The sequence below is a fragment of the Salmo salar genome, chromosome ssa28 (genome assembly GCF_905237065.1).
Source record: "Salmo salar chromosome ssa28, Ssal_v3.1, whole genome shotgun sequence".
In the NCBI taxonomy this organism is placed as follows: Eukaryota; Metazoa; Chordata; class Actinopteri; order Salmoniformes; family Salmonidae; genus Salmo; species Salmo salar.
The window spans coordinates 6,807,501-6,833,307 of NC_059469.1; the positions used below are offsets into that span (position 1 = coordinate 6,807,501).

General features: G+C 42.3%; 2 protein-coding genes across 4 annotated transcripts in view; one reads left to right on the forward strand and one right to left on the reverse strand.

Annotated features, from left to right (window-relative positions):
- rpp30 (ribonuclease P/MRP 30 subunit) overlaps positions 1-691 on the reverse strand; it is a 2,998-nt gene extending 2,307 nt beyond the window's left edge. For 2 of the 3 annotated variants that reach the window (XM_014178893.2, XM_014178892.2), the window contains exons 1-3: positions 552-691; positions 199-254; positions 48-104 (exon numbers count right to left, since the gene is read on the reverse strand). In XM_014178893.2, the coding sequence (XP_014034368.1) occupies positions 48-104; positions 199-254; positions 552-633 (195 nt within the window). In that variant the 5' untranslated portion in view covers positions 634-691. 3 annotated transcript variants of the gene reach the window in all.
- Positions 692-758: 67 nt separating this feature from the next.
- Positions 759-25,807, forward strand: LOC106589381 (kinesin-like protein KIF20A). Its single transcript, XM_014179274.2, has 27 exons — positions 759-844; positions 1,033-1,147; positions 1,341-1,427; positions 1,710-1,847; positions 1,959-2,097; positions 2,336-2,520; positions 2,630-2,684; positions 2,816-3,025; positions 3,123-3,306; positions 3,394-3,540; positions 3,648-3,810; positions 3,907-4,182; positions 8,870-9,009; positions 9,105-9,234; positions 10,831-11,035; positions 12,715-12,776; positions 12,877-12,996; positions 13,129-13,279; positions 13,382-14,539; positions 14,646-14,770; positions 14,913-15,077; positions 15,459-15,605; positions 16,455-16,637; positions 21,372-21,437; positions 21,517-21,652; positions 21,770-21,903; positions 25,185-25,807. Exons 1-27 carry the CDS (start codon positions 825-827, stop codon positions 25,266-25,268), a joined length of 4,725 nt encoding a protein of 1,574 aa, XP_014034749.1. The 5' UTR covers positions 759-824; the 3' UTR covers positions 25,269-25,807.

Genomic DNA, 25,807 nt, shown 5'->3' on the forward strand with positions numbered 1-25,807 from the left:
AAAAAGTATTACATTACCGCATCAACATTATTATTATGCCACGTTACCTGCACTATGGGAAATGTATCAAACAGCTCTAAGACACATTTTGGTTTGCCAATTTCCTGTAAACATAAGCAAACAAACGTTAACAAGGGTGAGGAATAGTTCTCTTGACTCCATGAGTCATAAATAAACAGGGAACACTGAGGAGCCTACCTGTTTCTTTTGTTGCAAATCAACCACATAATTGATGGCAACTGTAGAGTATCCAACTGAAACATGAAAACATTAGCTATTACTCGATAAGCAAATCAATCAAAGTATATTGTAGCTTGCTCTGGTCCTGCTACATATATGGCTGCCTAGGCTACAAGTTAGCAAAGACGATTCAGCGAATCTGAAGTTAGTGCTACAGTAGCTAAACAGTTTGCAAATATAAACCAGATTAAACAGCTATTTACGGTGAGCTGCTAGCCAGTTAGCCAAGTTGAGAGCCATGGTCCTCTTTATGAGGTTAGTGGAAGCTAGCTAAACAGTTTTGCAAATGTGAACAAGATAAACATAGTTACGGTGTGCTGCTGTTTCAATAACACTCCGAAGTCGTTTCTTGTCGGTTGTGTAGGTAATATTCAAGTCCATGAACACAGCCATGTTTCCATGTGTAAAATTTTAAACTTGCATGTGGACGGTGTGCGTTAACAGAATGCCTTATGGGACATGTTGTAGTCAACAACCGTATGCGGACTACAAGTTCTCTGATTGGTCCAGTTTGAAAATTAGACCGCGGCCAGCTTGTTCAAAAACGATTGGAGAGGACTGAAGCTAGCTACATCAATGTGTCGATGAATAAAAACACACAGACGTGAGTTATTACCGTAGTTAAATATTTTTTTATCAGATTACGAAACATAGATACATAACCTTTTTTACTCTGTCTGTGCCAAAGTGTTTGCTCTTCTCTCTTTCCAGCAAGACACAACGGTAACATAACGGCTAGCTAAACAGTAAAGGACATCATCATAAACAATGTGAAATGTCTGTCTTTTATAGAATGATGGATACGTGTTTGGACAAGAAACCAGAGAGAGTGGGGCCTATAGTTGTTGAGGATTTGAGAAAGGACTTGTTTGCTGATTTTTCTGCAATTGCATCTGCTCTGCCACAGGTTTGATTTTGTGAACCGTGTACTGTATTGGGATTTGTGTTGATGTGACAAGCTAACGTTAGCTAACGAGGGGCTTATGTTATCAGATGTTTTAATGTTATTATCTATATAGCTAGCAACATTTTGGTAATTACTTTCATTAAAAAAAAACACAATTCCCCAAGAAATTCTGTATATTAATCTCTCCTTACAGGATTCTGTATTTGAGAAGGAGCATCTGCGGGTCTACCTCAGGATACGTCCCTTTACTACAGTAGAGAATGAAAGTGGTGAATCTCAGGTATTGTCCCATGACACATACAGTACACTGAGATGAGGATCATGATTGATCTGCCGCAAAAGGATCTTGATATACTGTAAAGTCACATTCTTTATTTCCAGTTATTACAACCAATGAAAGGTACCCTTGGATTGGATGAATATGACTTAGAAAATCCTCAATTGGATTGCACCTGTGTCCAGACACTTCCTGCAGTAGCAAGGGGCAGGATGGTCAGTCAGTGGTCCTTTGCTGATCAGAGTGCATTTGTTGACGTGCTCCTTTTCCTCTATTTAAATCCAGGAATGTGTGTCCATGGAGCCACCAGACACTGTTTTACTCAGGGCTCCTAGGAGCTCTTTATCAACCAGACGACAAACCAGTCACTCAGATGGTGACAAACCAGTCACTCAGACCACCCAAAGATTTCAGTTTTCTCAGGTAAGGCCTTTTCCAGCTGTTTAATTAGTAGCTATTTGTAAATATTGGCTTTTCAAAAAAATGTGTGTGGAGTGTGGCCATTTTTCCTAAACTGTTTAACCCCCCCTCCAGGTATATGGCCCTGACACTACACAGAGGCAAATATTTGATGGCACAGTGAAGCGTCTGGTCAGAGATGTTCTAGAAGGAGGGAATTCTATTGTCTTCACATATGGAGTCACCAATGCCGGGAAGACATTCACATTCCTTGGTCAGAATTCTTTTAGCATGTTATAATTTGCATTTAACATTTGAAATTTTATTGTTGGGTTATGAAGTAATTTTTCATAAACTGTCTTACATTTTATATGCAGACAAATTTGCCCTTTGACCTCTCGGTTTCATAACAGATGCTCACCACAATAAAAATAAAAAAAGTGTCTGCTACGGGTTCATGATAAACTTTTGGCTTCATGCCTTTTTAACCCATTGTCTATTTTTACTTCCAGGCCCTGAGAGTGATGGTGGAATTCTTCCAAGGTCTTTGAACGTGATCTTCAACAGCATCGAGGGCAGGGTCTATGCACAGAACAACATCAAACCACATCGATGCAGAGACTTCACTAGGCTCACAAAGGACCAGCAGGATGAAGATTCTACTAATAAGCGAAACCTCATGAGACTGTCAAAGGAGGTGAGGTTTAACAGTAAAACCTCTCGCACAATTTCCCCCTGCTTTGCTTTCTTAATGAAATGTAAATTAGTCTCATCCTACTTTCTTTCCCACTGTTTCTTTTCTTCAGATTGATTTTCTGAAAAGCACGATGAGCTCCAGTTGCAGGTCAACAATACTGGAGGGTAAGAAACTTGTTGCTGCCCTAGAGTATGCAAAGTACAGTAGCTATGTATTTTTTGAGTTTCGTGATACCATATGTGGCACATTTTTCTTTGTTACACTAAAAAAAAAAGTAAGATTTGTTGTTTGACAGGTTCCTCCTTGAGCGACATCAGTGATCAGGGGGAAGAAGACAGTTTCTGTCTGGATGTGGACTCTCACACTAAATACTCTGTGTGGGTTTCCTTTTGTGAAATCTACAACGAGAATATCTATGACCTACTGGAGCCCATTCCTAATGGCTCACATAGGAGAACCGTCCTTCGGCTGTCCCAAGACATCAAGGGAAACACCTTTGTGAAAGGTAGTGTCACTTTGATTGAATATGTGATGAATTAGCCTAGAAGCTATGGGATTTCAGTTGATACAGAACATTCACATACACATGGTTTCTCTTGTAGATTTAAAGTGGGTTCAAGTAAATCATTCAGAAGAGGCTTACAAAGTCCTGAAGATTGGAAAGAAGAACCAGAGTTTCTCCTGCACAAAGCTCAACAACGTCTCAAGCAGAAGCCATAGCATATTTTCCATTCGTATTTTGCGGATTGAAGATGTTGGCATACCCAGAGTGCACACAATTAGCGAGTAAGTGACCAAGTTATTCAATTTTTTTTCCTCCTGCTTTTCTCAAGATTGTCTTGTTTTAATTCATAGTTGTGTGTTATGTCTAAGGTTGTCGTTGTGTGATCTGGCTGGATCTGAGAGATGTGCAAAGACTCAGAATAAAGGAGTGCAGCTAAAAGAGGCGGGCAATATCAACACCTCATTGCTCACTCTGGGAAAATGCATCAATGCTCTGAGGCTCAACCAACAAGCAAAGTGGGTATTTGACCTGTATACAGATTGTCTTTTACAAATACTAACTGCATGTTTGTTTCTAATAAACCAATATAATGCTCCTTTTATCCTATGTAAATATTGTCCAGGTTCCAACAACATGTGCCCTTCAGAGAGAGCAAGCTCACACACTATCTCCAGGGCTTTTTCTGTGGTAGAGGGAAAGCCTGCATGATCGTCAACATCAACCAGTGTGCCTCCATGTACGACGAGACGCACAACGTCCTCAAATTCTCCGCCATCGCCCAAAAGGTCAGTCAGTGGAGCTTTATAAGGAAAAGTAAGCTTGTGGTTGGTAATATAGGTGGCCAAATTGCTCATTTGTTTAATTTCTTCATGACTTCTCAGGTGGTGGTCCTCAACATCAAACCAGTCCCTGCCATTGCTCCAAAGAGATCAGCCAGAGACGTGTCCCTCATCATCAACAATGCTGGCTGCAAGAACCTGTGGAGTAGGAGGGAGAGCTCCATGGTGGCTTGGGAAACAACTCTAGAAGATGTGCAGGAAGATGGGGATGAAGAGGAGGATGATTATGAAGAAGAGGAAAGTTGCGATGAGAGCATGGCAGAGGAGACCATTCTGGAGGCAGGAGAAGAGGACAAGACGGTGCTTGAGGACTTCAATGTAGGTTTGGTTCATATTCAGTATGTTGATATGCTGGTTCTTTTTCACTGACTTCACATGACTTTGAAAAATCCTCCTTTTTATAAGGAGGATGGGATCCACCTGAATAATTTGGGTTCCTGGATCCTTTCACAGCGTTATAAGGCTGCATTCAGACAATCAATGGCCCAGCTCAATTAATCCCTACCATTGTGTCGCTGAGTTGTCGTAATGCTTTAGCAAATCTACATTGTCCCAGGGGCGTTGGTAGACACAATGTAAGTAACCTAATTTATGTAGCTTAAGAAACAAGGTTCATGAAATCAATAACTTGCTAGTAACATGACATTCATATTCTGATTGTCTCTGAAACTCACTTAGATGATACCTTTTGATTTTGGTAGCAGTACATGGTTATAACATCTACAGACAATACAGAAATGCCAATGTTGGAGGTGTTGCTGTTTTATATTCAGAACCACGTTCCTGTAGCTTAGAAGATCTCATGTTAAATACTGTTCAAGTAATATGGCTACAGGTTCATCTGCCTCACCTGAAGCCTATTCTTGCGGGAAGCTGCTATAGACCACCTAGTGCTAACAGTTAGTATCTGGATTAGAGGTCGACTGATTATGATTTTTCAATGCCGATACCGATTTATTGGAGGACCAAAAAAGACGATACCGATTATTCGGCCGAATTCTTTGTATATAGATATTTGTAATAATGACAATTACAACAATACTGAATGAACACTTTATTTTTTATTTTAACTTAATATAATACATCAATAAAATCAATTTAGTCGCAAATAAATAATGAAACGTTCAATTTGGTTTAAAGCGTGTTGGAGAAGAAAGTAAAAGTGCAATATTTGCCATGTAAAAAAGCTACTGTTTAAGTTCCTTGCTCAGAACATGAGAACATATGAAAGCTGGTGGTTCCTTTTAACATGAGTCTTCAATATTCCCAGGTAAGAAGTTTTAGGTTGTAGTTATTATAGGACTATTTCTCTCTGTACCATTTGTATTTCATATACCTTTGACTATTGGATGTTCTTATAGGCACTATAGTATTGACAGCCTAATCTCTGGAGTTGATATGCTTGAAGTCATAAACAGCGCAATGCTTGAAGCACAGCGAAGAGCTGCTGGCAAATGCAGGAAAGTGCTGTTTGAATGAATGCTTACGAGCCTGCTGCTGCCTACCACCGCTCAGTCAGACTGCTCTATCAAATATCAAATCATAGACTTAATTATAATATAATAACACACAGAAATATGAGCCTTAGGTAATTAATATGGTCAAATCCGGAAACTATAATTTCGAAAACAAAACGTTTATTCTTTCAGTGAAATACGGAACCATTCCGTATTTTATCTAACGGATGGCATCCCTAAGTCTAAATATTGCTGTTACATTGCACAACCTTCAATGTTATGTCATAATTATGTACAATTCTGGCAAATTAATTACGGTCTTTGTTAGGAAGAAATGGTCTTCACACAGTTCACAACGAGCCAGGCGGCCCAAATTGCTGCATATACCCCGACTCTGCTTGCACAGAACGCAAGGGAAGTGACACAATTTCCCTAGTTAAAAGAAATTCATGTTAGCAGGCAATTTTAACTAAATATGCAGGTTTAAAAATATATGCTTGTGTATTGATTTTAAGAAAGGCATTGATGTTTATGGTTAGGTACACATTGGTGAAACGACAGTGCTTTTTTTCGCGCTTGTTAAATCATCACCTGTTTGGGGAAGTAGGCTGTGATTCGATGATAACTTAACAGGCACCGCATCAATTATATGCAACGCAGGACAAGCTACATAAACTAGTAATATCATCAACCATGTGTAGTTAACTAGTGATTATGTTAAGATTGATTGCTTTTTTATAAGATAAGTTTAATGCTAGCTAGCCACTTACGTTGGCTCCTTGCTGCACTGGCGTAACAGGTAGTCAGCCTGCCACGCAGTCTCCTCGTGGAGTTCAATGTAATCGGCCATAATCAGTGTCCAAAAATTCCGATTACCGATTGTTATGAAAACGTGAAATCGGCCATAATTAATCGGTCGACCTCTAATCTATGAATGAACGTATGAAATATGTGATATCAACAGAGATATTTTCTGGGTGACCTAAATATTGACTGGCTTTCAAGCTGCCCAGCTTCAAAATCGAACCAGTGCCTGCAACCTGATTCAGATTATCAGTCAACCTACCAGGGTAGTTACAAACAGCACAGGAATTATCACATCTTTACTAATGCTGCAAAAATGTGCTTTAAAGCAGCATCCAAATCCAACGGATGTACAGTAGTGATCACAATATAGTAGCCATATATAGGAAAACCAAAATTCCAAAGGCTGGGCCTAATAGAGTATGATGTCATACAATACGTTTTGTAGTGAGTCCTATGTTGTTGATGTAAAGAATATTTTTGGGGTCTGTGGTGTGTAATGAGGAGCAACCAGATGCTGCACTTGACACATTTATGAAATGGCTTATTCCAGTTACTAATACACATGCACCCATTAAGAAAACATTTGTTAAAAACTGTTAAATCCCTGTAGATTGAAGAGGAATTGAAAATGTGTGTGGTTGAGAGGGATAAGGCAAAAGTAATGGCAAATGAGTCTGGCTGCACAACTGATTGGCAAAGTACTGTAAATTGAGAAATCATATGATTAAACTGAATAAAAAGAAGAAACTATACTATGAAACAAAGATGAATGATAATAAAAAGTTTTGGAGCACCTTAAATGTAGGGTAAAAAGGCAAACTCAGCTCCATCATTCATTGGATCAGATGGCTCATTCATCACATAACCCGCTGATATTTTTTATTGGCAAGATTAGCAAACTTAGACATGACATGCCAGCAACAAACACTGACCCTACACATCCAAGTAGAACTCAATCTAAGCCTACTAGAAAGTGTGTGCCCTCAGACCTGGAGGGAAGCAAAAGTAATTCCACTACCTAAGAATAGTAAAGCCCTTTACTGGCTGAAATAGTCAACCAATCAGCCTTTTACCAACCCTTAGTACATTTTTTGAGAAAATTGTGTTTGACCAGATGCTCCCGAGTGGCGCAGCGGTCTAAGGCACGGCATGTCAGTGCAAGAGGCGTCACTACAGTCCCTGGTTTGAATCCAGGCTGTATCACATCTGACCGTGATTGGGAGTCCCATAGGGCAACGCCCAATTGGCCTGGGTAGGCCGTTATTGTAAATAAGAATTTGTTCTTAATTGGCTTGCCTAGTTAACATTTAAAAAAAAAAAAATTAAATCCTCTTTTACTGAAAACAAATTGACAAGACTTTCAGCACGCTTATAGGGAAGGACATTCAACATGCACTGCATTTACAGAAATGACTGACTGGCTGAGAGAAATTGACAAAGATTTTGGGAGCTGTTTTGTTAGACTTCAGTGCGGCTTTTGACATTATCGATCATAGTCTGCTGCTGGAAAAACGTATGTGTTATGGCTTTACACCCCCTGTTATATTGTGGATAAAGAGCTACCTGTCTAACAGAACACAGAGGGTGTTCTTTAATGGAAGCCTCTCCAACATAATCCAGGTAGAATCAGGAATTCCCCAGGGCAGCTGTTTAGGCCCCTTACATTTTTCAATCTTTACTTGCTTTGAGTAAAGCCAGTGTGTCTATGTATGCGTATGACCCAACACTATACACGTCACCTACTACAGCGAGTGAAATCACTGCAACACTTAACAAAGAGCTGCAGTTTCAGAATGGGTGGCAAAGAATAAGTTAGTCCTAAATATTTCAAAAAGTAAAAGCATGGTATTTGGGACAAATCATTCACTAAACCCTAAACCTCAACTAAATCTTGTAATAAATAATGTGCAAGTTGAGGTGACAACTGCTTGGAGTTACCTTGGATTGTAAACTGTCATGGTCAAAACATGTTGATACAACAGTAGCGAAGACGGGCAGAAGTCTGTCAATAATAAAGCGCTCATCTGCCTTTTTAAAAAACCCTATCAACTAGACGGGTCCTACATGGCCTAGTTTTGTCGCACCTGGACTACTGTTCAGTCATGTGGTCAGGTGCCACAAAGAGGGGCCTCTGAAAATTAAAATTGGCTCAGAATAGAGCAGCGTGGCTGGCACTTAAATGTACACGGAGAGCTAACATTAATATGCATGTAAGTCTCTCACGGCTCAAAGTGGAGGAGAGATTGACTTCATTACTTGTAAGAAGTGTTGACATGTTGAATGCACCGAGCTGTCTGTTTAAACGACTAGCACACAGCTCTGACACCCATGCATACCCCACAAGCCATGCCACCAGAGGTCTCTTCACAATCTCCAAGTCAAGAACAGACTATGGGAGGTGCACAGACTACGTAGAGCCATGGCAACATGGAACTCTATTCCACATCAGGTAACTGATGCAAGCAGTAGAATCAGATAAAATATTAAAATACACCTTTATGGAATGGCAGGGACTGTGACGAGACACACAGAGATTTTGTATTGTAGAGATGTGGATGTAGTTTAGTGGCCTGAGGGAACACACTTAATATGTTGTGAAAAGTTTTAGTTACATTCACAAATTAAAATATTACATAACTGCCCTAATGTTGTTTGACCCCTGGAAGAGTAGCTGCCTTGGCAGCAGCTAATGGGGATCCTTAAGTACAAATAGAAAAGATGGATTTGATTGTGTATTTTAGGGCCAGTTTGCTCTGGTGGAGGAACTGAGGGAGAAACTTCTGAAGGAGGAAGCTGAGAAATTGACTTTGGAGTCTCATATCCGTGAAGAGGTCACCATCGAGTTCATGGAGCTATTCTCCAAAATGGAAAGTGATTACAAGTAAGTAGTCGTCGTATTTCCCTCTCTTTGAAAGATCTGTCAATCTTGGCCATTGTCTGTAGATGCATTGACTGAACAATGTTTTTGTCATGCAGTGAGCGTCTTGCCAAAGAGAGGGAGATCATCGAGGACAGAGCGGACAAGAGGTTGGAGATCCTGAAGAATTTAGTCAGCAAAAGTGTCAGCAAGTGTGCAAGTGTCACTGGTGACGAGGACATGACAAAGGTAAGTCATATTCACATCACAGGTGTCATGTCTCTGACTTATCATTAAATGTGAAGACTTATTTTATCAAATCCATTCTCTGTAATTATTATTAAATGATTAAACTAATCATGTTAATTAAATTAACTAGGAAGTCAGGGTACCATGGAAAATGTTGGTTTACAGAGTCATACTTTTCCGACTAACACTTCAGATATTTTAATATCTGATCAATTAGTCTTCTATTAATGAATTATTGGTATTATTATTACCTTCCGTCAGTGTCATCTGAACCTCGTAAAATTATTGGTTATCTGCACGAACCCAGCCTTTACTTATGAATCATCCATACACAAATTGGCTCAATTTATTTACTAACTAATTAAACAATTACAGAATATACAATCCATAATAACATTATACAGTTAATACCGTCCCTAGTGGACTAAACAAAAACAGTTTGATTATAACACGATAGATTCAGAGAGAAGAGAAGGGGGTTTTGGAAGAAAGAGACTAAGGAACATGGGTCTATCGGACCTGGGAAGCTATTATCACATACATATGCCACTAACGATAGCTCATTCGGAAAAGCAATGCATTGTATTTACGTGAAGCTTGCTTCGATAGTTGAGCTGGTGATGTGAGGCTCTGGTTTGCCCAGTCGATGTTGCCATTGTCCTTTGTAGATTCTTCCGGGTTGTCGTGTGAGAGAATCACGTGGTCTGAGAGGTTCATCTCACTCTGGAGATGCTTCTACGTCGGTCAGTGTTCTCATACTAAATTTGCGCATATGTTCAGCTGCAGTCTGATATGCTAGATTAGTATGCACTTCTTCTTTAAGGGATCAATAGTTCAGAGCTCATACCATTTCACGTGTGGAGCAAGCTCTCTCATTTCCTGGTCTGTGGAGTTGAAATTATAATAAGACCTTTTAAACGTGAGGACAAGTCCTCACGGTATTTTGAACCGAGTTGACTTTTCGTCACGGAGGCTTTTATTCAAGAGTGGAAAAGGGGTTGGTTCATTTCCAACCAATGTTTATTCGCTTGGGAGTGGCTACTGACTTAGTTTAACTTTACATGGGAAGCCAATTCTCTAATTTTAAAGGTTAACATGACATTACATAATTTTGCATATAGTTTCATCTTTACTCATTCATTTTATACAAGAATTAGATGCAAGCCTCAACTGAGGAACCTGTATAACAGAGTTAGATTAATGTGGCAGTATTGTCATTCAGGAGGTCACAATCATGAAACAAACCAGACCGGGTCATAGCTGGCTTCTCCACTGACCGTTTACAGGTTCTCCAAAATAGGAATATTGGTCAATTCTCAAATTCTGGGATGTAGTAGAATTTGTTCTGTGACCCTCTCTCTCCTTTACGGCATGGTCAGGGAGACAAGATTCTCTGCAAGAAATGTACAACGTGATTGTATAGTCATAACTGCCCCCTAACAAGAGACGGGGGGGTTGTTCACTTCTCTGCTAGCCAATTGACTGAAATGGCTAGCGTCATGACACAGGTTATAATATCAGATCATGCAGAAAATACAACTTCACCACTAACATCTTTACCTGTCCTTGTTTAATGAGTTGACTTTTCCGTCGCAGGAGGATAAGGTAGAGCTCTTGGAGGGGATCATTGACGCAATGCGAGATGACCTGGCTAGAATCAGGAGGGATGCGGAGGCTGCACAGACCTGTTTGGTGGACCTGCCTGAGTCTCCTGGCACTGTAGCCAGCCTGAGGAAGCAAGTGGATGACTTATCAGAGGAGCTCCTCAAGACCCAGCAGCAACTCAACCTCAAAACAAATGGTATGTATAGTATGTTTCAACTGTGATTTGTCCATGTCTGATAAATATTCAGGATTTAGCTTAAAGGGGTGCTTTGGGATTTTGGCAATGATGCCCTTTATCTACTTCCCCAGAGTCAGATGAACTCATGGATATCATTTTTATGTCTGTGTCCAGTATGAAGGAAGTTGGAGGTAGTTTCGCAAGCCAATGCTAACTAGCGTTAGTGCAATGACTGGAAGTCTATGGGTATCTGCAAGCATGCTTCTTTCATACTGGACAGAGCTCTGACTCTGGGGAAGTAGTGCCTTCGGAAATTATTCAGACCCACACATACCCCATAATGACAAACTGAAATCAGGTTTTTAGAAATCTTTGCAAATGTATTAAAAATAGATACCTTATTTACATTAGTATTCAGACCCTTTGCTATGACACTTGAAATTGAGATCAGGTGCATCCTGTTTCCATTGATCATCCTTGAGATGTTTCTGCAACTTGATTGGAGTCCACCTGTGGTAAATTCAATTGTTTGGACATGATTTGGAAGGGCACACACCTGTCTGTAGAAGGTCCCACAGTTGTTAGAGCAAAAACCAAGCCATGAGGTCGAAGGAATTGTCCGTAGATCTCCGAGACAGGATTGTGTCGAGGCACAGATCTGGGGAAGGGTACCAACATTTTTTTGCCGTATTGAAGGTCCCCAAGAACACAGTGGCCTCCATCATTCTTCAATGGATGTAGTTTGGAACCACCAAGACTCTTCCTAGAGCTGGCTGCCCGGCCAAACTGAGCTATTGGGGGAGAAGGGCCTTGTTCAGGGAGGTGACCAAAAACCCGATGGTCACTCTGACAGAGCTCTGGAGTTCCTCTGTGGAGATGGGAGAACCTTCCAGATGGATAACCATCTCTGCAGCACTCCACCAATCAGGCCTTTATGGTAGAGTGGCCAGACGGAAGCCACTCCTCAGTAAATGGCACATGTCAGACCGCTTGGAGTTTGCCAAAAGGAACCTTAAGACTCTAGTGTTATGAAACCAAGATTGAACTCTTTGGCCTGAATGTAAAGTGTCCCTCCTGGAGGAAAGCGGTACATCCATATGGTGAAGCATGGTGATGGCAGCATCATGCTGTGGATATGTTTTTTCAGGGACTAGGAGACAAGTCAGGATCGAGGCAAAGATTAACGGCGCAAAATACAGAGGTCCTTGGTGAAAACTTGCTCCAGAGCGCTCAGGACAACGACCCTATGTGCACAGCCAAGACAATGCGGGAGTGGGTTTGGGACAAGTCTCTGAATGTCCTTGAGTGGCCCAGCCAGATTCCGGACTTTAACCCGATCAAACAGCTCTGGAGAGACCTGAAAATAGCTGTGCAGCGACTCTCCCCATCCAACCTGACAGTTGAGAGAATCTGCAGAGAGGAATGAGAGCGACTCCCCAAATACAGATGTGACACGCTTGTAGCATCATACCCAAGAAGACTCGAGGCTGTAATTGCTGCCAAAGGTGCTTCAACAAAGTACTGAGTAAATGGTCTGAATACTTATGTAAATATGATTTGGATAAGGGGGGAAAAACATGTTAATACATTTTAGAATAAGGTTGTAATGTAACAAAATGTGGATGCTCTGTAGATAAAGGGCCTTATTGCCAAAATTCCCAAGTATCCCTTTCAGTGTGTTTTCTCTCTGTTTACAGAAATGGACAAAATGAGCATGGAATTGAAACAATTGTGTGGGCAGCTAGAGGATGCGAAGGAGGTAAGCCTGGCTTGATATTGAGATGTGTTTTGTTCCATGTGAATACTGAATGAAAGGTTGGGTTAAAGTTAATGGTTCTCCATATTTTGGTTTTATGCAGAATTTGGAATCTCAGACACGGACGTTTGAGGCCTTAATGGAAATCTGCCATGAGAAAGATGACGTGATAACCAAGCTGCAGGAAGCAATAGACCAGAATAGTGAGGCTGCAACTAGGGATGTAAGTAAATTACTTACTTGAACTAATGATTTCATACTTACATTAATGGTGATATGGGGGTGCTTTGTAATATGTGAATCACAGAACATCTATATGTTAATATGCATTCCCTTTCACTGTTTTTGTCCACAGACGGCCTTGGTTGACTCCATCAAGGAGGAGATTCTGAGCTTGAAACGGAATTGTAAGTGTATGAGCCGGGACGGTTCCAGTGCTGAGGAGGGCAGGAACCGCCATGCTGATGTCCTGGAAAACCTTGATCATCAGCCTGCCCTGAAGAAAGGTAGTCATAAAAGATGAAAGGAGTTACATCTTGTATCGGGGCTAATGCTCCTTATTTACTTTTAGAGTTCTATATCTGTCTGACCAGCCCCTCTCTCTCCAGGGAGTCTTGAGGATGAGCGTGTTATTCTAGCAGGCGAGTTGGAGAAACTCCAGGCGGAATGTCGTCAAAAAGACATGACCATTTCACAGTTAAAAGAAGAACATGAGGCGACGGTTCAGAATTTGGAGACGGTCAAAGGAGAGATGGAAAGAAAGAACGAAGATTCCGATGAGCTCAAACGCGAGAAGGTTTCGTTCGAACAGACCTTACAGAAGCTCACTGATGATTTGGAGGAGCAGACGGGTGACTGTGAAGCTGTGATGGCTTCGCTGGAGAAGGAGAGGAAAGAGACGGCCAGGCTCTCTAAAGACAACAAAGCACTGGTCAATGGCATCTTCCAGCTCCAGCAGACATCACTGAAAGCGGAGTCTTCAGTGAAAACTCTCCAAACAGAACTTATTGAACAGACTGAGAGGTCCGCCAATCTTTTAGAGGAGCTAGAAACAGCCAGAGCACTCTTGAAGGTGCTCGAAGACAAATCCAACGAAAAATCCCAAACCACTGAATCCTTGACTTTGGAAACTGAACGACTCCGGAAGGAAGCGGAGGAACTGAAGGTCTCTTCTGTGCAGAGGAACAACTCCAAGTTCCATGATACCATAGATGCCATGAAAAGGGAGTGTGAGAGCATGGTGGAACAGTTGCTCCAGAAGAGCCAGTGGATAGTTGACCTGGAGCAGGAGCTCAACCAGGTCAGAGAGCAGCTCTCTGGACAGGAAGAACTCTGCAGCCAGCTGAGACATGAGCTAGAGACACTGCGGTCAGAGGCACAATTCAACCTGCAGGACTACGAATTAGAGAAGGGGGCTTACAATGAAATTACGAAGAGTTACTCTGATCTCGAACAAATGGCAGGCCACCTGAAGGAGCGAATCGTGGGCCTGGAGGTTCAGGTGCAGGCCTCTGGAGGCAGCTCTGAGAGGGTTGTGGAGTTGGAGAAGCAGCTGGCTGAGAGGGAGGCCCAGTGCGGAGCTCTGCAAGCGAGACAAGAGGAGGCTCAACGGAAACTGGCCCAGGTGGAGGAAAGTCATATAAATAAGTCCAAGGAGAAGTTGATTGAAGACATGCGTCTTACACTGACAGAGCAGGAGAGGACACAAACAGAACAAGAGCAGATTCTGGAGGCTGAGGTGAAAGAGATTGAGGCTTTAAGTCAAGGTGAGTGGTCACAGGATTAAAAAAATAAATACCCACTTATTCAAGCATGTCTTCATTCAGAATCTTTGGGGGGAATTTGCACCAATGTCTACATTTTGCATTTCAGAGCTGATGAGTTTGAAGGACAGCTGCCTTCCAAAAAACATGAATAGTGCCAAGTTTTCTCATGTGATCAACTGTCCTGGCGAGAACGTGAAGCAGGAACGTCAGCGGACTGAAGAGCGCTTGAAGGTATGAGCTGTCATTTGATCACAGATGCTCACACTCATTCTCAGTCTCTCTGAAATTCTAGCAATTTACGTTTCTGTTTGAAGCTGGACTCTGTATGCATACGTGGTGAGGGAAGTAATCATTCCTTTTGATGTCCTCCTAGCTGGTTAATGAGCAGCAGGAGGTGGAGAACCAGAAGTGCCTTGAAGAGAGGGCAATTCTGATCGAGGGAGCCAACGGGCCAGAGCAGGAGAGTCAGGGCCTGGCTCCAGATTTGATGAGGGAGTGTCAAAAGGAGCTCTGCTGTAGCACGCTGCAGACTAAAGAGGTAATGGGATCATCCTGACTCTGATTTAATAAACACATTAGAACTGCTGAGCGAGAGGAAGTACTCAATGGAGTTTCAGAGTGTGTAGGAAGTTGATGAATGACGTTCAGAATGGGGGTTTCTGTGACCTAATTTCTGCATAATTTAGTGGGACATTGCTAACTTTTTACCTTTCTAATCTCTGAGGATCACATAAATTCTAATAGCATTAACGTTGATCCACATATCATTGACGAGAAGTTACCAGCCTGTGTCTTATCACTTCTTTCTCTCTAAATTATGTATGTAGTTGCAGGGAAAGCGGGTGCACTTCACACAGCAATTGACAGTATTTCTCACCATAAGTATTGTCTGCCTTTTAAGCTATTGTCTGTTTTCCAGGTGAAATTGTCAAAACAACCTTCAGAGAAAGAAGAGGAGAGTGGCTCTGTAGTTGAGGCCCTCAAATTAGAGATGCAGGAGAGAAACGCAGAGAAAGGGCGCAAGCTCAGGGAGCTCCAAGACCACTCCAATTTCCAAACACAAGAGGTCAGTATACATCAGAGAATAATTTATACTGAACAAAAGTATAAAAGCAACATGCAACAATTTTAAACGATTTTACTGAGTTCCGGTTCATATAAGGAAATCATTCAATTGAAATAAATTCATTAGGCCCTAATCTATGGATTTCACATGACTGGGCAGGGGCGCAGCCATGGTTGGGCCTGGGAGGGCCACCCACTAGGGAGCCAGGCCCAGCCAATCAGAATGAGTTTTTCCTCACAAAAGGGCTTTATTACAGACTGAAATACTTCTCAGTTTCATCAGCTGTCTGGGTGGCTGGTCTCAGACGATCCTGCAGGTAAAGAAGCAGGATGTGGAGGTCTTGGGCTGGCGTGGTTACACGTGGTCTGCGGTTGAGGCCGGTTGGACTTACTTATTCTCTGAAACGACATTGGAGGCGAAGCGGCTTATGGTAGAGAAAGGAACATTAAATTCTCTGGCAACAGCTCTGGTGGGCATTCCTGCAGTCAGCATGCCAACTGCACGCTCCCTCAACTTGAATTATCTTGGCAAAGGAGAAATACTTACTAACAGGGATGTTAGCAAATTAGCAACATTTGAGAGAAATGCGTGTTTGGAAAATTTCCGAGATCTTTTATTTCCTCTCATGAAACATGGGACCAACACTTTACATGTTGCGTTTTATATTTTTGTTCAGTATAGCTGCTTCTCATGTTTGACTATTTTCTTGTCATTTTTTGCAATTTCAGCCACAAAATCAGGGACGAACTCATCCCAGTAGGGGTGTAAAGAAACATTTCATATTTGATGAATCAGATCATAAATAGTGGTGTGTGTGTGTGTGTGATGTTGGCCTGTCTGTCTGGGCAGGTACTGGACTCCCCGCAGGTGTCCACTGACGGCAGGCGAGAGCTTTGCTTCTCCAAGCTGGAGAGCCAGTTCACCCCTCTGCTCCCCAACAAGCTGAACGTCCGGAGGCAGGGAGAGAACAAGTCTGTGAACATCAAAATCACCCGCTCAGCCAGGAAGAGGAATAGCAACGAGATGGAGAAGGTACATTTCAAAGTGTGTGTGTGTGTGTGATAGGATAACGGATATGTCTCGAAAAGAAGGTCCAGAAGACATTTGACTGAGAACCATAACATTTTTTAAATGTTTTATTCTCACATGCATGCATTGAGTTATTGAGCTTGTTTTGGCTGATTTCATGCGGCAACCGATAAAATATATTTCCCTTCCATTTGGGCCTTTTTCTATTGTACTGATCAACATTTGTGCATAGAAGAAACAATCTTCTTTTATAAAAGTGTGCGCTCTGTAAGACCCATTCCTTCATTCTCTCACACAAACACTTAGTTTGAGGCTCGAGGAAAGATAGTCTTGACTGGGAGAGACGTAAAGCAGGTGGGGGGAGATGATGTGAATTAATAACGTTTTTGGTGACAATCAGCTTTGAAATGAGCAATATTTTGCATATCACAAACAAGGTACTAGGATAGTGAAATGTTACCTTCAGCTGTAAGCTAGCAAGGAAAGTTAGCCTACAACGCTGGAAGCTACCGGTATTTTCTTGCAATGTGAAGTGTTCTAGCCTGTAATGGACATTGTTTTGCGAACAGTAATTAACGTTTTCAACATTTCTACATGCTGTGTTGCCTTATTCAAGTATGTTAACTCCTCTGCTGCATGAGCGGTGATGCAGCCAAGACTCAGTGAGGGCAGTGGTTCCTTGGGACCGGCTAGAGCTGGCAATGAGTAAGTGGAGCAGGCACTGTGCTCTAGCACTATAAGGGGACATCGGCTGCGCTGATGGAGAGACTTGATCCTCTCTCAATCAGTAGACAACGTGAAACACTTTTGACAGAACTGCCGGTAGGAACAAATTCTAGTACCGAACAGTTTTTCAGGTTCTATTAAGAAAAAGTACAGAAGTTTTGGTATACCGTGCAACACTAATAGGTGCAGTGAAATGTGGTGTTTTACTGGGTCAGCCATGGTAATATGGCGCCCCTGGAGCAAATTAGGTTTAAGTGTCTTGCTCAAGGGCACATCAACAGATTATTCACCTTGTCGGCTTGGGTATTTGAACCAGCGACTCTTTGGTTACTGGGCCAACGCTCTAACCACTAGGCTAACATGGCATATCAAATGTATTTGTCACATGCGGCGAATACAACAGGTGTGGACTTTACCATGAACTATAACTACATATCTATTCAATCTCATTACACTTCCTCCAAAATGTAGACATGGAGAGCCGGTTCTGTCACATTGGGTTGCCTTGCATTTGATTTTGCTTGTGCATGGATGTGTGAGAGATTTGAGTAAGAGGTGGAGGGGATAAGAACATCTTAACAAACAGACTGGGTATTACCCAGCCCTTCCAGAGACCAAGCCGCAGATAGACAACTATAAACACAACTGTGTCTGTCCTCTCTCACTGCACTGACAAACTACCTCAAAGCAACCCTTCTCTTTGTTCAGTAGGATTAAGGTCAGTGAACAATAATAACAAACCTACAGAAGCTGAATTGTGTAGATAGTGGCTTTGCGTTAACGTTCAGTCCAGAGGACCTTTCCAAACATTCTTATTGTGTTATCCTGCTAAATCAACCCCCCCCGTATGGCTTTCACTAACAGATCTATGCCAAAGGAACAAGAGCAACGTCAACAGATGAAGCTTATAAACAGTTGTGGGAACCTGGAACTACAAGCACAATCCCTTCAGTCCCTTCACATTTCAGTCTCAGGCCAGATTGGACAGTAAAGGTCCTGGTTGCTTTTCCTCTTAGTTACTTTGGAAAAAGTGATAACAGATTTAACCAGATCCCTTTTGAAATTAGATCCCATTTTTTTTGTGTTATTACATACAGCCGGAAATAACTTTTTGGATATCAGAGCAGCGGTAACTCCCCAGCATTAAGAAATACAACTTTCCCGAATTGGATGCTTTGTTCGTACCCCCAATGGCAATTGAACTTATTCCAGAGGCTGCTCCAAAACACCACCGGCAGAGAAGAGGTATTCGAGACTCTGGAGGCATACACGCCATCCACCGCTTCTGAGTATATATTACTCGCTAATGTTCAGTCTCTGGATAATAAAGTAGACTAGCTCAGGGCGAGGACTCCTTCCAAAGAGACATACTCTGTTTCACGGAATCATGGGTCTTTCGGGATATACTGTCCCCATCCATTCAGCCATCTAGGTTCTCAGTACATAGTGCCGACAGGAATAAAGAACTCTCCGGGAAGAAGAAAGGCTGTGGTGTATGTTTCAGGATTAACTACTCCTGGTGTGTTTGTGATAACATACAGAAACTCAGGTCCTTTGGTTCACCCAACCTAGAATACCTCACAATCAAATGCCGACCGTATTACCTCCCAAGATAAGTCTCTCGGTTATAGTCACAGCAATGTATATTCCCCCTCAAGTCGGTCCTCAAAGAACTACACTGGACTTTATGCAAACTGGAAACCACATAGCTTAAGACCGCATTTATTGTAGATGGGGATTTTAACAAAGCAAATTTTGAGGAAAACGCTTCCGAAGTTCTATCATCACATTGACTGTAGTACTCGCTCTGGTAAAGCATCGGACCACTGCTACTCAACTTTTCGAAATGCATACAAGGCCCTCCCCCGCCCTCCCTTCAGTAAATCTGATCACGCCTCCATTTTGCTCCTCCCTTCCTATAGCACGGGTACTTCCTGTTTGAGTTTCTGCCTAAGGTTTATTCAATGCTGGTCTGACCAATCCGAATCAATGTTTCAAGATTGTTTTGATCACATGGACAGGGATATGTTCCGGGTAGCCTCTGAGAATGACATCCACGGATACGGTGACTGAGTTCATCAAAAAGTGTATAGGAGATTACTGACTATAAAAACCTACCCAAACCGTGGATAGGTGGCAGCGTTCGCGCAAAACTGAGAGCGCGAACCACCGCATTTAACCATGGCAAGGTGACTGGGAATATGGCCGAATTCAAACAGTGTAGTTATTCCCTCCGCGGCAATCAAACAGGCAAAACATCAGAACAAAGTGGAGTCTCAATTCAACGGCTCAGACACGAGACGTATGTAGCAGGGTCTATAGACAATCACCAACTACGAAGGGAAAACCAGCCATGTCGCGGACACTGACGTCTTGCTCCCGGACAAGCTAAACACCTTCTTCGCCCACTGATGATAACGTGGGCCGCGCTGGCGGCACAGTTACCAAGGACTGTGGGCTCCTCCTCCGTGGCCGACGTAAGACATTTTAAGAGTGTTAACCCTTACAGGGTTGCCGGCCCAGACGGCACTCACTTCTGTCATCATGAAGTGCGTTGAGAGGCTAGTTAAGGATCATATCACCCCTAACTTACCTGATATCCAAGCCACTTCAATTTGCTTACCGCCCCAATAGATCCAGACTATGCCATTGCCATCGCATTGCACACTGCCCTATCCCATCTGGACAAGAGGAATACCTATGTAAGAATGCTGTTTGTTAATTATAGCTCAGCATTCAACACCATAGTACCCTCCAAGCTCATCATTAAGCTTGGGACCCTGGGTCTGAACCCCGCCCTGTGCAACTGGGTCCTGGACTTCCTGATGGGCCGCCCCTAGGTGGTGAAGGTAGGAAACAACACCTCCACTTCGCTGATCCTCAACACAGGGGCCCCACAGGGGTGTGTGCTCAGCCCCCTCCTGTACTCCCTGTTCAACCATGACTGGCCACGGACGTCTCTAACTCAATCATCAAGTTTGCAGACGACACAACAGTAGTAGGCCTGATTACCCACATTGACGACACAGCCTACTGGGAGGAGGTGAGGGCCCTGGGAGTGTGGTGCCCGGAAAATAACCTCCCACTCCATGTCAACAAAACAAAGGTGCTGATCGTGGACTTCAAGGAAACCGCAGAGGGAGCACGCCCCTATCCACACAGACGGAACTGCGGTGGAGAAGGTGGAAAGCTTCAAGTTCCTCGGTGTACACATCACTGACGATCTGAAATGGTCCAACCACACAGACAGTGTGGTGAAGAAGGTGCAACTGCACCTCTTCAACCTCAGCAGGCTGAAGAAATTTGACTTTGTCCCCTAAAACACTGAAACGTTTACAGATACACAATTGAGAGCATCCTGTCGGGCTGTATCACTGACTGGTACAGCAACTTCGTCCGCAACCGCAAGGCTCTCCAGGTGGTGATGTGGTCTGCCCAACGCATCACCAGAGGCAAACTACCTGCCCTCCAGGACACCTACATCACTCGTTGTCACAGGAAGGCCAAAAAGATCATCAAGGACCTCAACCTCCCGAGCCACAGCCTGTTCACCCCGCTATCGTCTAGAAGGGGTTGTCAGTACAGGTGTATCAAAGCTGGGACCGAGAGACTAAAAAACAGTTATCTCAAGGCCATCGGATTGTTAAATAGCCATCACTAGCAGACTACCAGCCAGTTACTCAAACCTGCACCTTAGAGGCTGCTGCCCTATATACATAGACTTGGAATCTCTAGTCGCTTTAATGTTTACATTCTGCTTTTCTCATCTCAAATGTATATACTGTGTTCTACTGTATTTTAGTATTCCGCTCTGACATTGCTCAATCTAATATTTCTTAATTCCATTCTTTTAGATTTGTGTATTGTTGTGAATCCTTTTTAGATACGACTGCATTGTTGGTGCAAGGAACACAAGCATTTCGCTACACCCGCAGTAACCTGCTAAATATGTGTTTGTGATCGATTTGATGTGTGTGTGTCACTAATCATAAAATGTTCTCTGTCCCTTAGGACCCTGTGGAAAGTGAGAACAAAAAGAATATCAAGTTGAGGGTGAACAACAGAGTGAACATGCAGGTGAGAAGATAATCTAGATTTATAATCCTATTTGACTGTCACTAGTAAAGCTTATCCTGTATATATGTCATGTCAACAGTCGCCGACAGTGCTCGGTGTAAAAACAGACCAGAACAAGCAACAGACACCAGTAAGTCTGAAAGCCAAAAAGGATGGAACCCTCCAGAAGATTGGAGACTTCATCCAGAGTTCCCCAACTCTGCTCGGGGGTGAAGGTTAGCAAGACTTGACTGTTGTCCTTTACTGATGTCAATGTTCTGCACACACATCAGACATTGTCTTTTTAAATATATATATTTATTTATATACTACATGTCTGTCTCTATCCATAGCTAAGACAATTATGGGGATTGTAAATGGAAGATCAACCAAGCGAGAGAAAGCCACATCAGTGAAACCGAAGAGGACCAAGAGGAAACTGTACAAGACAGAGATCTCCTCTCCTCTGGACATCCCATCTCATCCGGTGAGTGGCAGCTGGGTGGAACTTGGCCTCAGAAGCCCAGGCTTCTTATGTTCTGTTTGAAAGCCTGGGAAAACTCTCCCCAGGAAGCCAATAAAAAGGGGTAGAGTTTGCTGCCCTACAATGGCAAAAGCAGTAACTGTGCCAACAGTAAAGCCATTTCTCAGTTTAATTTTTTTTTTGTTAGCCAGCTATTATGTTGTAGGTCGATAAGTGATGTATCTTATTATGAAGTAATATTTTATGCATATCAACCATGACCACTGATTTTAACGTATGACCCCTAAAATGCAGACACTGCACTCTGCCTTTGTATGACCTTAAACGACTATATGGGTAAGGCAAAGCGAGCTATCATCAATCTCTAAATGTGTTTATCCAACTTTCGTGGAAATGTTTCTGTTAGATGGAAACCATTTGAGTTCCAACTGCATTTAATGGTTTAATCTAGTTATGTCTTCATGTTTTGAATGTTGTATTCTAGTAACCCTCAACATTTTTCCGCCATAAGGTAAGGACTATTTCATCACGCAGAATGTTTAAACTTAAAAATATATATATATTTGACTGCAGTATCTACAATCTAAATGTGTTCATCTGACTTAATTGTTTTTTTTTTTTTGTTTTGACTTGTATGGTCATTTATTTGACTTAGTGGTCATGGTTGATATGCATAAAAAAATGACTTCATAATAACATAATGCATCAGTGCTTTATCACTTGTCTACCTACAACATACAGTTGAAGTCGGAAGTTTACATACACCTTACCCAAATACATTTAAACTCAGTCTTTCACAATTCCTGACATTTATTAATCCCTGTAAAAAAAAACTCCCTGTCTTTGGTCAGTTAGGATCACCACTTTTATTTTAAGAATGTGAAATATCAGAATAATATTTATTTCAGCTTTTATTTCTTTCATCACATTCCCAGTGGGTTAGAAGTTTACATACACTCAATTAGTATTTGGTAGCCTTGCCTTTTTAAATTGTTTAACTTGGGTCAAACGTTTCGGGTAGCCTTCCACAAGCTTCCCACAATAAGTTGGGTGAATTTTGGCCCATTTCACCTGACAGAGCTGGTGTAACTGAGTCAGGTTTGTATGCCTCTTTGCTCGCACACGCTTTTTCAGTTCTGCCCACACATTTTCTATAGGATTGAGGTCAGGGCTTTGTGATGGCCACTCCAATACCTTGACTTTGTTGTCCTTAAGCCATTTTGCCACAACTTTGGAAGTATGTTTGGGGTCATTGTCCATTTGGAAGACCCATTTGCGACCAAGCTTTAACTTCCTGACTGATGTCGAGATGTTGCTTCAATATATCCACATCATTTTCCTGCCTCATGATGCCATCTATTTTATGAAGTGCACCAGTCCCTCCTGCAGCAAAGCACCCCCACAACATGATGCTGCCACCCCCGTGCTTCACAGTTGGGATGGTGTTCTTCGGCTTGCAAGCGTCCCCCTTTTTCCTCCAAACATAACGATGGTCATTATGGCCAAACAGTTCTATTTTTGTTTCATCAGACCAGAGGACATTTCTCCAAAAATTACAATCTTTGTCCTCATGTGCAGTTGCAATCCGTAGTCTGGCTATTTCATGGTGGTTTTGGAGCAGTGGCTTCTTCCTTGCTGAGCAGCCTTTCAGGTTATGTTGATATAGGACTCGTTTTACTGTGGATATAGATACTTTTGTACCTGTTTCCTCCAGCATCTTCACAAGGTCCTTTGCTGTTGTTCTGGGATTGATTTGCACTTTTCCTACCACAGTATGTTCATCTCTAGGAGACAGAACGTGTCTCCTTCCTGAGCGGTATGACGGCTGCGTGGTCCCATGGTGTTTATGCTTGTGTACTGTGGCGTACAGCAGGTCAGCCACCAGGGGGAGACTTGTCGAGGCCAGTTAACAGATGGCGTATACATCACGAGTCAATGGCTCCATCTGCTGGACGTGCCAGGTCTCGACGGGCTCTCCAGCCAGGACTAATTGGGGCTGATTGGGAGCTGGTGAGTAATCAAGGGCGGATTGCTCACCAGCTGCGCAAGGCCCAGCACACAGGAGGGAATGGGGGAAGAAAGGACTCCCGTGGTATTGTTGACGGTTGCAGAGGTAAGAAGAGGGAGTTCAGTTTTGTGCCAGACAGGATACAGCCAGACCCGGAATACCTGAAGACGGCATCCCGGAGGGGGTTTCATAGGGGAGACCTTTTCTTTTTGATCTATTATTTAAATAAACACCCTTGTAACTGAGCTAATCCTTCTCTGTCCGTGTCTGATATGGGTAAAAGTCTTGCCCAAACCCCCGGGTCTGCCACAGTACTATTGTTTGTACAGATGAACATGGTACCTTCAGGCATTTGGAAATTGCTCCCAAGGATGAACCAGACTTGTGGAGGTCTACTGAGTTCTTGGCTGATTTCTTTTGATTTTTTTTCCCCACATGATGTCAAGCAAAGAGGCACTGAGTTTATAGGTAGGCCTTGAAATGCATCCACAGGTACACCTCCAATTGACTCAAATGAGGTCAATTAGTCTGTCAGTAGCTTCTAAAATGTGACAATTTTCTGGAATTTTTCAAGCTGTTTAAAGGCACAGTCAACTTAGTGTATGTAAACTTCTGAACCACTGGAATTGTGATACAGTGAAGTAATGTCTGTAAACGATTGTTGGTAAAATTACTTGTGTCATGCACAAAGTAGATGTTCTAACCGACTAGCCAAAACCTATAGTTTGTTAACAAGAAATTTGTGGAGTGGTTGAAAAATGTGTTTTAATCACTCCAACCTAAGTGTATGTAATCTTCCGACTTCACCTGTATTTGTCTGGACAGCAAATGAAGTGTAAAGCCATTTTTCATAGTTTCACTGTTTGTGTAGTTACTGTTCTTTGCCTTTGTATGGCAGAGCTGGTAGCTGCATTCGGAACACGGTGGACCAAAGCCAAAGTGTTTGCCTTGCTTTTTACTTTAGTTACTGCAAATTTAACAAAAAATAACGGTATTCTCCCTCTCCTGGGGAGAAATGTAATTTCTAATTTGAGCTAATCAAATATGAGCGTTAACAGCCAGTGAGCGTTTCCAATAAAACAAACCAAAAAATCCAATACTGAAGTTTTCCATACTTGCATTAACAAGATTTGGAAGGATGGCCCGACGTCTCATCAGGTGGTGGGACTTTGATGATTTCTCTCTTTAAAAAGAGACACATTGTCATCTTTATCTATTTAGGTGGTATTAACAAACAACTGGTGCAAGCTAATATTGTTTTGTTCTTATGTTGCAGATCATTGGTCTTGATCAAGATGAGAAAGAAAGCGACCATCTCATTATCAGGAGGCAGCTTAGATCAAGAACAGCAAGGAAATGACTTGGTCATTGATATTGCTTACTTGATTTAAAAACTATTGTTAAACTAGCCATGTACATATGTGAATATTTTCATATTTTGTTTCTCATTCTTTTACATTATGTTTTAAACTTTCTCAGATTCTTTTTCATTTAAAAAAAATTGAAAATGGTATACACATTTATAGGGAACGTGGCAAGTACCAAACAGTTTTGTAAATGTACATTTGGAGACACAGCCTGTGATTGGAGAGCAGTAGACAAGGGACACATTGGAGAATAGAGTATTGTTTTGTCCTGCTTGAATGGGGCCAAAAGTGTAGAATGTCATGGTCATTTATTTTAGTGGCAGCCGTCAGGGGTGGTTGTCATCTGAAGAGAGTAAATAATACAGCTCATTTCTCACCCCTTCTCTGTGGTGGGCCCCTGACAGGTCCCATACTCACAGCCAGTCAGGTTCAGTCTCAAGTGGGCAATTAATGCAACAATTGCCAGTGTTTGTCTACGTCATTGCTGTTGTCATTGAAAACATGTCTCTGATTAAATGCATTTTGTTCTTTG

Bases quoted from the DNA above. Each gene is read 5' to 3' on its own strand.
- LOC106589381 (XM_014179274.2), top strand. From the start codon at position 825: ATGAATAAAAACACACAGAC. The intron at 12,777-12,876 runs GTAAGCCTGGCT...GGTTTTATGCAG, and splicing joins AGCTAGAGGATGCGAAGGAG to AATTTGGAATCTCAGACACG. The intron at 14,540-14,645 runs GTGAGTGGTCAC...TTTGCATTTCAG, and splicing joins GATTGAGGCTTTAAGTCAAG to AGCTGATGAGTTTGAAGGAC.